Source organism: Conger conger, chromosome 1 (genome assembly GCF_963514075.1).
Source record: "Conger conger chromosome 1, fConCon1.1, whole genome shotgun sequence".
In the NCBI taxonomy this organism is placed as follows: Eukaryota; Metazoa; Chordata; class Actinopteri; order Anguilliformes; family Congridae; genus Conger; species Conger conger.
Window position 1 is genome coordinate 75,562,590 of NC_083760.1, and position 9,829 is coordinate 75,572,418.

At 48.1% G+C, this 9,829-nt stretch overlaps 1 protein-coding gene across 1 annotated transcript in view; it reads left to right on the forward strand.

Annotated features, from left to right (window-relative positions):
* Nucleotides 1-9,829, forward strand: part of LOC133130622 (integrator complex subunit 3) — a 16,209-nt gene extending 6,380 nt beyond the window's left edge. The window contains exons 12-29 of the mRNA XM_061245325.1: nt 1-37; nt 504-595; nt 950-1,056; nt 1,822-1,941; nt 2,134-2,263; nt 2,353-2,407; nt 2,559-2,662; nt 2,868-3,032; nt 3,415-3,568; nt 3,883-3,951; nt 4,166-4,241; nt 5,528-5,641; nt 5,843-5,891; nt 6,241-6,408; nt 6,701-6,801; nt 7,204-7,276; nt 7,546-7,699; nt 8,711-9,829. The exon at nt 1-37 is cut by the window's left edge and continues 43 nt beyond it. Coding sequence (XP_061101309.1) covers nt 1-37; nt 504-595; nt 950-1,056; nt 1,822-1,941; nt 2,134-2,263; nt 2,353-2,407; nt 2,559-2,662; nt 2,868-3,032; nt 3,415-3,568; nt 3,883-3,951; nt 4,166-4,241; nt 5,528-5,641; nt 5,843-5,891; nt 6,241-6,408; nt 6,701-6,801; nt 7,204-7,276; nt 7,546-7,699; nt 8,711-8,788 — 1,846 coding nt within the window. The 3' untranslated portion in view covers nt 8,789-9,829. The remainder of the gene's footprint in view (nt 38-503; nt 596-949; nt 1,057-1,821; nt 1,942-2,133; nt 2,264-2,352; nt 2,408-2,558; nt 2,663-2,867; nt 3,033-3,414; nt 3,569-3,882; nt 3,952-4,165; nt 4,242-5,527; nt 5,642-5,842; nt 5,892-6,240; nt 6,409-6,700; nt 6,802-7,203; nt 7,277-7,545; nt 7,700-8,710) is intronic.

Sequence of the window (9,829 nt, forward strand, 5' to 3'; positions counted from 1 at the left end):
TGCCATCACCGCCACCCTGCTGGACTTCATGTGCAGGGTCAGTGAGTCCTGCTACACTGCACCACCAATACTGTTATACACTGACGTACACTCCCTGCCAATACTGTTATACACTGACGTACACTCCCCGCCAATACTGTTATACACTGACGTACACTCCCTGCCAATACTGTTATACACTGACGTACACTCCCTGCCAATACTGTTATACACTGACGTACACTCCCTGCCAATACTGTTATACACTGACGTACACTCCCTGCCAATACTGTTATACACTGACGTACACTCCCTGCCAATACTGTTATACACTGACGTACACTCCCCGCCAATACTGTTATACACTGACGTACACTCCCACTGCCATATTAGGACCATTTTCTCATTTCTGTTCTAAAGCAAGCAGGCCAGAATGTTTGTGATGTTTTTTTTATTTTGATGATGGTGAATGTAACTCTCTCTCTCTCTCTCTCTCTCTCTCTCACACACTCTCCCTCCATCAGATAATCCCTCACTTCTACCCTCCTTTGGAGGGGCACGTGCGGCAGGGTGTCTTCAACTCTCTCACCTTCATCATGGAGAAGAGGGTTCTAGCGTGAGTCTACCTGCCATTCTACTGACATACAGTACACATGCACATGCATTCACATATACCAACCTGTACATTCGTACACTTCACACTGATACACACTCTCAGACGCACCCATGCATCACACACATATAGTGAATGCTCACATGTATATTCTTACACTACACACACAAATACTTACATATACATACATCACACACATTCACACGCACATATTCTGTGCTTACATACACCACACACATAGTACACAGTCACATATACATACTTGCATACACACACACGCACACATACATACGCGCGCACACTCACACATTTGTGAACTTGTCAGTGATAATCGCTCCTCTTCACTCTCTCCCTCAGTCACCTGGCTCCCCTGTTTGATAACCCCAAACTGGACCGGGAGCTGCGGTCCATGTTGAGAGAGCGCTTCCCAGAGTTCTGCAGCTCCCCCTCTCCTCCGGCCGAGGGTGAGAAAGCCAAGGCTCCAGAAATGATTGTTTATACTGTAGCCGGTCTTATCTGGGAAAGTATTTCAGAATTGAATTGTAGAAACAATAATATTGTGGGCCATGTAGAGTCCCACGGGTACTGGGCCAGAACCGCTTTTTAGTGCACTAATGTGCCCCATGGCCCTGAATTAAGTCCTGAACAGTGCTTAGTATTGCTAGTTGTCAACACTGGTTAGGCACTAAATTACAAATGTGGGAAGAGGATTATAAAAAAAAAGATATTCAAAAATGATTCCACTCTAGATACATAAATGCAATGAAACAGCCCTGTTTAGCACTGTAAATTACATAATAAATCCAGCTACACACTCCCCTGTGACCCCATTGAATATGGTTATCATCAAGCTAGCTCACCAGCTACAACCTTGCTGTCACAGGATCTTAAACAAAACTAAAACCTTGATCGGGGTCCCGATGCAGTAGTTTTAGAAGGCTTGAGTTTAGACCAGTAATCTCATGTAACTGGAATCTCCCTTCTGGAGTTATTGTATAATTTCCTGTGTGAATTGAGAGGTTTGTTGTTGACAAAAATGTGTCAGTTCACTATTCAGTTTAACAGATGATTAAATATTGTGTACAATTTTATTTTTTGTACATGTCACAGTATTGTGTACATTGTACATGTATTGTGTAGATAACTTGCATATCACTCAAATGTCTGTGTGTTCATAGAGTGTGTTCCCCTGTTAAATCTGACACACTCTCCCTCCTGCCGATATGCAGTGAAAATGGAAGAGTCTGCCTCCTTGGAGATGGACAATCATGTTCTGGACAAGGAAGATGGATGCTATGACAGTACGGAGGCAGCTTTCAGCGATGATGAGGAGGAATTGAACAGCAAGGGTGAGAGGGCTTGCCCACACTACTCAGATTTCACTATAGGCTTGTTTATACAGAAGTCACTTCATGATCCGGTTGCATGCATCTAGATTGTGGCCTTCACATTGCATGTGTGTCTATTCTGCATTGGCAGTGAAATCACATTGCGTTCACATTGCCTTTACCTGTTCAATGTTCAATGTTACGTCCTCCAAGGCAAAAAGCGTGAGTTCAGGTTCCACCCAATCAAAGAAGAGTACATCGAGGAACCTGCTGATATCACACCCTATATCGACCAATTGGATGACACGATAAAGGAGAAGGTGTTGCAGCTGCAGAAGGAGAGGTGAGTGGCCCAAAGGATGACTGGGTTTTCATTTTCAAAGAAAAAAGCATGGCTTTGATCTTCATGTCTCTCCTCTCTTCCTCACGCAGTGATACAGAGATGCAGTGCGAAGTGATGCAGGATATCGTGGACCTCATTTTGGAGGTAAAGTTTTTCCTTTGTTAGTCAGATAGTCCACTTTGGTGTTCCACCTTCTGGTACGCAGCAGTTGCAACGCACTTGGATGGACACCAGCCATTAGGACCTTGTATTATCACCAGTTCTGGCCTAAGAGCATTGCACCTCTCCCTTTCAGGAGGACTTTGACTCGGAGCAGATGTCTTCTCTGGCCTCCTGTCTGGCAGAGCTGTTTAAGGGCCACTTCCGCAGTGACGTGCTGCCAGATGAGATCACAGAGGAGTAAGTGGGTCTGTCGGACCGACTGTGGCTGCCCCGTGCCTTAGTTACCCTGGGTTTAACCTTCTGTCACTGTATATGCTGTAAACTTTCAATTGAAGTGTTTTTGGTGTCCATCCACCTTCTTCATTGACCTACAGCATGCATCTGTTTCAGAGTCGGGAGATATCTGAACATTATTTAGACATCTTATAACGTCTTCTCACAGGTCCCTGGAGGAGTCGGTGAGCAAGCCTGTGTGCCTGGTCTTCAGGAACCTGTGTCAGATGCAGGAGGACAACAGCGGCTTCTCCGTGCTCCTGGACATGCTGGCCGAGCTGTACCAGAAGCAGCCCAAGATCGGCTACCACCTGCTGTACTACCTCAAAGCAAGGTGAGCCCGTGTCTCTGGAGCTCCCTCTCTCACCCTTTCCTTCTTATTCACTTCAATTCAGGTTCATCTGTGTAGCCCATTTTACAGAAGACTCTATAAAGATGCTTTACAGACTAACAGAAGGGCAAAAAACAGGTGACAACAGGCACAAGAGGAAAAATGAACTCCCGGGGTTGGGAGAAAAAAACCCTATTATTATTGGACAGTTGAGAATATGGAGATTACGCCAAGCGACAAGTGTGTGCTTTCAGTTTCTCCATCACGCACCACTGTTACCTCTGTGCTGTCAGCCTCTGAACTACCGGCAGGGTCAGAGCGAAGGCCTGTGTTTGTGTGAGGGAGAGAGCCGGCGTGTGCGGTGAGCTGTCGGTCTCTCCTGCAGTAAAGCGGCCATGGGGAAGATGAGTCTGTACGAGTCGTTCGCCCAGGCCACGGCGCTGGGAGACCTGCACACCTGCCTGATGATGGACATGAAGGCGTGCCAGGAGGACGACGTGCGGCTTCTCTGTTACCTCACCCCCTCCATCTACTCCGAGGTCTGTCTGCGCACCTTACCATTCATACGGTTCAATTAGAAGAATTTTGTGAGCATTTAAGTCACTCCTACCGACAACAAACATTTAAATTGAAACATTTCTGAAATTGTACGCTTTTATTTGATTAAACTTAATTTCAGCATTTTTGTGAACAGAACTCAAGTGTCTTATATTTTTCCTATGGCCGTCAGTCTATGGCAAGCATTTATAACGTGCATTTGTACTCTACCCGTAAAACGCAGTAAAACATCTGAGCTTCTCATAGTATTTCTTTGCACTCACTCTCCTGCCTTGTTCTCTCTCTCTCTCCACAGTTCCCAGATGAGACTCTTCGTAGCGGGGAGTTGCTCAACATGATAGTGGCTGTTATTGATTCGACACAGGTACGGTATATATGTATGTGCAGTCGTACATACATACTGTAAAAGTGGGGTGGAACCATCTTGTGGTGATGGTGATAACTCGGCTGTCTTTTCCAGCTGCAGGTAGAAAGTGCTTCATCAAGCGTTGCGTGCTGGATGTTGTAATTATATACCCGCTGTGTACAAAACTGTGTGATAAAGCTTGTTTAGGCGCCCTCTGTCTGTCTTCCCTCAGCTGCAGGAGCTGATGTGCCATGTGATGATGGGGGATCTGGTCATGTTCCGGAAAGACTCTGTTCTCAATATCCTCAGTGAGTTCTGTACAACTGACCCACACTGACGGGGTTCAGGACCACTGACCCACACTGACGGGGTTCAGGACCACTGACCCACACTGACAGGGTTCAGGACCACTGACCCACACTGACAGGGTTCAGGACCACTGACCCACACTGACGGGGTTCAGGACCACTGACCCACACTGACGGGGTTCAAGACCACTGACCCACACTGACGGGGTTCTGTACCACTGACCCACACTGACGGGGTTCAGGACCACTGACCCACACTGACGGGGTTCAAGACCACTGACCCACACTGACGGGGTTCTGTACCACTGACCCACACTGACGGGGTTCAGGACCACTGACCCACACTGACGGGGTTCAGGCTCACGTACTGCAACACAGGCCTATTCCCCCCCATGTTGGTGTTCTGAAACATGCCTCACCAATTTGTTTTCAGGCTTAAAATTTTGTTCTGGTTGTGCTTTATGTACTACGGTAGCGGATATGATGTCATTCAGAGCTAATCGGCAGTTTGAATTACTCAGTTTTGAAAATAGTAAACAAAAATTGCAACTTAGATTTTTCTGGACGTTCACAGTTGTTGAGTTTTCCACATTGTTACTGTATTAAAATGTAGCAGGAACAACTACATTGTCTCACTGGTGTAGGACAACTACCCAGTACACCTGCTTTTAAAAATGTATAGATCTCATTATTTGACACTGTCCCCGTTGAGGTCAGAACTATAGAATCTCTCCCCACCTTCAAGCGCAAGCTGAAGACACACCTCTTCAAGCAGCACCTCTCCCCATCCCTCCCTACCTCCCTGTGAACCTTAATTGTTGTCTCTGTGACTTGCTTTGTGTATCGGTATTTTAGTTGGCTAGGTAAGCAGTGTTTGGATAGTTAACTTTGGTGACTTTTGCTCTGTTTGTTTGTTTGTTCAAAAAAAAAAAAAAAAAAAAATGGCCCTTGTCCTTATCTTTGTTGTACAGGTAGCAGTTGAAATTGTACTTACCTCTAGGGTCTTTCAGCGAACTTATCCCTGGTTATGGGTATGCACTTTGTTGTACGTCGCTCTGGATAAGAGCGTCTGCCAAATGCCAATAATGTAATGTAATGTAATGTACTTTATCTACTGCCTTTATCGTTGTTTTTATTTTTATTTCTGTTTAATATTATTGTCATACTTTTGAGTAAGTAACTCGAAGGAGCTTAACATCACCAGCATGGTTATCTCAGTGCTGTACGTGTGGCTGCACATAGCATAGCATAGCAGGCATAACACGGCGATTGTTGCTGTGCTGCAGTTCAGTCTCTGGACTGGGAGACGTTTGAGCAGTACAGCACCTGGCAGCTGTTCCTGGCCCACAGCATCCCCCTGGAGACCATCATTCCCATCCTGCAGCACTTAAAGTACAAAGGTGAGCAGACCCTGCTGGTCATTTACATTCACTCTTCACATTTCACTTAATACAGCAGTATACAGCAACTGTGACAGGATTGGTATAGTAATGCTTTAGGGACATTGGATTAATGTTCTGCACTGTTTTCACACACCACACACAGTGCCATTTTTCCCTATCAATTACTGTTCTGATAATGTTCTCTCTCTCTCGCTGTAGAACACCCTGAAGCCCTGTCCTGTCTACTCCTGCAACTCCGGAGAGAGAAGTGAGTCTTCCCTCCATTTTATGTTGTGTTTGTTGAAAGGTCAAACATGGCATTAGTAATTTATAGACATTATAGTCATATAGTCAGTATGTGACATTAAAGTCGTTTATAGACATTATAGTCGTATAGTAATTACATTACATTATAGTCATTTAGCAGACGCTCTTATCGAGAGCGATGTACAATAAAGCGCAAATGAAAACCCTAGAGGCAAGTGCGGTTCCAAGTGCGAGAGTGATCGCATCGATGAAAACTTGAACCCTTAAGATAGAATAATCAGATAACTGACCAAGTGCATGTGGTGTATGTGTTTGTGCTAGCACATTTTAAAGTGGCTCTCTGTCTCCAGACCCACAGAGGAGATGGTAAAGATGGTGTTGAGTCGGCCCTGCCACCCGGAAGACCAGTTCACCACCAGCATCCTGCGACACTGGGCGGCCAAACACGACGATATCCTGGGGGAGCACGTCAAGGCCCTGCTGATTAAGAACAACAACCTGCCACGCAAGCGCCAGAGGTAGCTACCGCGTCACACTGCCTGTGTGCTACTGCCTGCCAGGCATCCGTCTGGGCACTGCCTGACCACTACTGCCTGCCAGACATCAGTCTGGGCACTGCCTGTGCACTGCTGTTTTTATCTGTTAAAATACACCCCCGTTTCAGAGCACAGATCTGGGCTGTTACCTAGTGAAACCAATGAAGCCAGTTTCCCATACTCACTGAGGAGGGGATCTTTCGGTACCGGCTCCATTCCCGCTGTGCTCACTCACCCGCTCTTTCTCTCTTCCTGTTTCTCTGTCCTTCCTCAGTCTGCGAAGCTCCAGCAGCAAACTGGCTCAGCTGACCTTAGAGCAGATCCTGGAGCACATGGACAACCTGCGGCTGAATCTCATCAACAACAAGCACAACTGTGAGCCTCAAACAGAGAGATATACACGGAGGCCCCGCGCTCTCGCGTGCTCGCCCGCAAAGAAGACGCACTCTGCCACTCACACACACTTACACCACATCTGTCAACAGCAAACAGTGAACATGCGTGAATCTATATCCTCTCACAGTCCCATCCATTGAACAACAGTAATGCTTGGTGAAGTGCCTCACACTATCGCATGCTAGACTTCACCCTATTAAATAAGCGCTATAACACAAAGGCGACTATACGTACATCGCACCACGTTTTCAGTCTCACTCTGCACCACACTTGATTTGTTGTGCAACTGTAAGTTTGCAAATGACAGAGTTGGTTTCATTCATTTTGTTCCGACGTGGTCCCATGGCAGCTCTCTGACCTTTGACCCTTTGTGTCCCTCAGTCTTCACCCAGACACCCATCCTGCAGGCTCTGCAGCATGTCCAGGCCAGCTGTGATGAAGCACATAAGATGAGGTGAGATGCCGAACGTGTGAAAGTAATCCTGCTGTTGTTAAAAAGTTAGAAAGGCGTTTTGCAAAAGGCTGTAGTCCTCACCCCAAAAGATACAATGTAAACAAATGTATTGGATAAAGTAGGTCCCAGTATGATGAAAGAGTGTTTTTACTGTTTATGTCACCCAGGCAGCGGGCTGTGGTGCTTTAAGTTGGGCTGCCATTTTGATAGCCAGCAGCGTTATTGTTGGTGTTTCCTGAAAGCAGGCTCCCTCTTCTTCCCCCTGCTAGGTTCAGTGATCTTTTCTCATTGGCTGAGGAGTATGAGGACTCCACCAAGCCCCCCAAGTCACGGCGCAAAGCCCCTGCATCCAGCCTGCGATCCCGAAAGGGCGTGGCCCCGCCCGCGAGCAACGAGGAAGAGAGCGCCTCCAGCAGTGCTTCGGTCAGTCCCGCCTCTCTCTCTGTGTCAGCCCCGCCTCTCTCTGTGTCAGCCCCGCCTCTCTGTGTGTCAGCCCCGCCTCTCTGTGTGTCAGCCCCGCCTCTCTGTGTGTCAGCCCCGCCTCTCTGTGTGTCAGCCCCGCCTCTCTCTGTGTCAGCCCCGCCTCTCTCTGTGTCAGCCCCGCCTCTCTCTGTGTCAGCCCCGCCTCTCTCTGTGTCAGCCCCGCCTCTCTGTGTGTCAGCCCCGCCTCTCTGTGTGTCAGCCCCGCCTCTCTCTGTGTCAGCCCCGCCTCTCTCTGTGTCAGCCCCGCCTCTCTCTGTGTCAGTCCCGCCTCTCTCTGTGTCAGTCCCGCCTCTCTCTCTGTGTCAGCCCCGCCTCTCTCTGTGTCAGTCCCGCCTCTCTCTGTGTCAGTCCCGCCTCTCTCTGTGTCAGTCCCGCCTCTCTCTGTGTCAGTCCCGCCTCTCTCTGTCAGTCCCGCCTCTCTCTGTGTCAGCCCCGCCTCTCTCTGTGTCAGCCCCGCCTTTCTCTGTGTCAGCCCCGCCTCTCTGTGTGTCAGTCCCGCCTCTCTCTGTGTCAGCCCCGCCTCTCTGTGTGTCAGCCCCGCCTCTCTGTGTGTCAGCCCCGCCTCTCTGTGTGTCAGCCCCGCCTCTCTGTGTGTCAGCCCCGCCTCTCTCTGTGTCAGTGCACCTGTATGGGTATCTGTGTTTGTGTCCTTGAATTGTTTTAGTTTGTGATTGTGGGTTGACCTCGGTGCATAGAGCAGGGATCAGCGACCCATGGTCCTTGTGGGCCGAGAGCTGCTGGTTTTCCAACCTGCCTTTAGTCTGGCTTATCATTAGCACTAAGTCCCCAGGAGGAAAGAAAAGCAGGGCTGTGTTTGGATTGGAAGGCCAGAGCTGATGATCCCTGACATAGAGCCCAGCATGTGATTTGTGAAATTGAGAAATATTCCTATCGTGTTTTGTTCAGTCACTTCTTTGCTAACTGCACTCTCCATGATTCTCTCCATGCCAGGAAGAGGAAGACTCCAAGCCCAAAGCCCCAAAGAGGAAGAGGAAAGGCTCATCTGCTGTGGGTTCTGACAGCGACTGAGACGCCTCCTGACTCTGCCCACCATTGTGATGTCATTGGGGACATGCCCACTGCCTTACTTTGCTCCTCCTACATTGAGGAGCCCCTGCCCTAAAAACAGTCCAACTGCCAGGGGGAGGGCACCTGTTTGCAGTCTGCGACCACTGTCAAGGAGCAAGCCCCTCCTCCCACATCACTGCTCATTGGCTGATTGAAGTGGCTGTGGGAGGTAAGGGAGGCAATGGGACACACACAGATGCTTTCAAGCTCCTGACACTGTGGCTAAGACGGATTGGGATTGACAGACTTCGAGATCCTACATTACAGAAAGGAATGCACAACTTCTCTCTGACTTCAGAGGGTGACACTGAAGTGCCCCCAAATGCCAGCTTCTTGCACACAGGGGTGTGTGACACTGTACTGATATCTGCTCTTACTGTCCTGTTACCCTGGGGGTATGGCTTTGACTTTTGAGCCCCCCTTCTACTTTTCAAACCCTGACTCAAAAAGACCCCACGGCCCATTAAGTCTTCTCAAACAACTTTTAACTGAAATAATGGACTACATATCCCTACCTTGAAAACTACGGTTGCTGATGATGACAGAGAAGACAAACGCAGTACTTCAGACGATGCACAGGCTCACAGCTGTTGTTTGTTGTGGAGAATGCTGGTTGCACTGGGCTGGGAAACATGTGTGCTGAAATATACCTTCCCTTGGAATTCTCCATCTATCAAAACCCTACTGAGGACACATTCTATACTCTGACAAATGGGTATTGAAGCTGATTGCTACACCCCATGCGTGGTGTCGACAGCCACTCTCCTCTTCTTATCTAGTTCACTGCTGTGGTTGTCTGGACTGTGACGTGTAGAGACACCTCTGCCTGGCGACTGTTAACTTCACTGTAAATGGGGAACATGCAGGGATCAGCGGTAAAGTACTCAAGTGTCAAAAGCGCAACAACCATATGACTTTTTTAATCACTTGTTTCAATTGACATATTTTCATACACAAAAGATCCTAACTGTGCTAATGAGAATAAAAAGGATGTGAATTGTG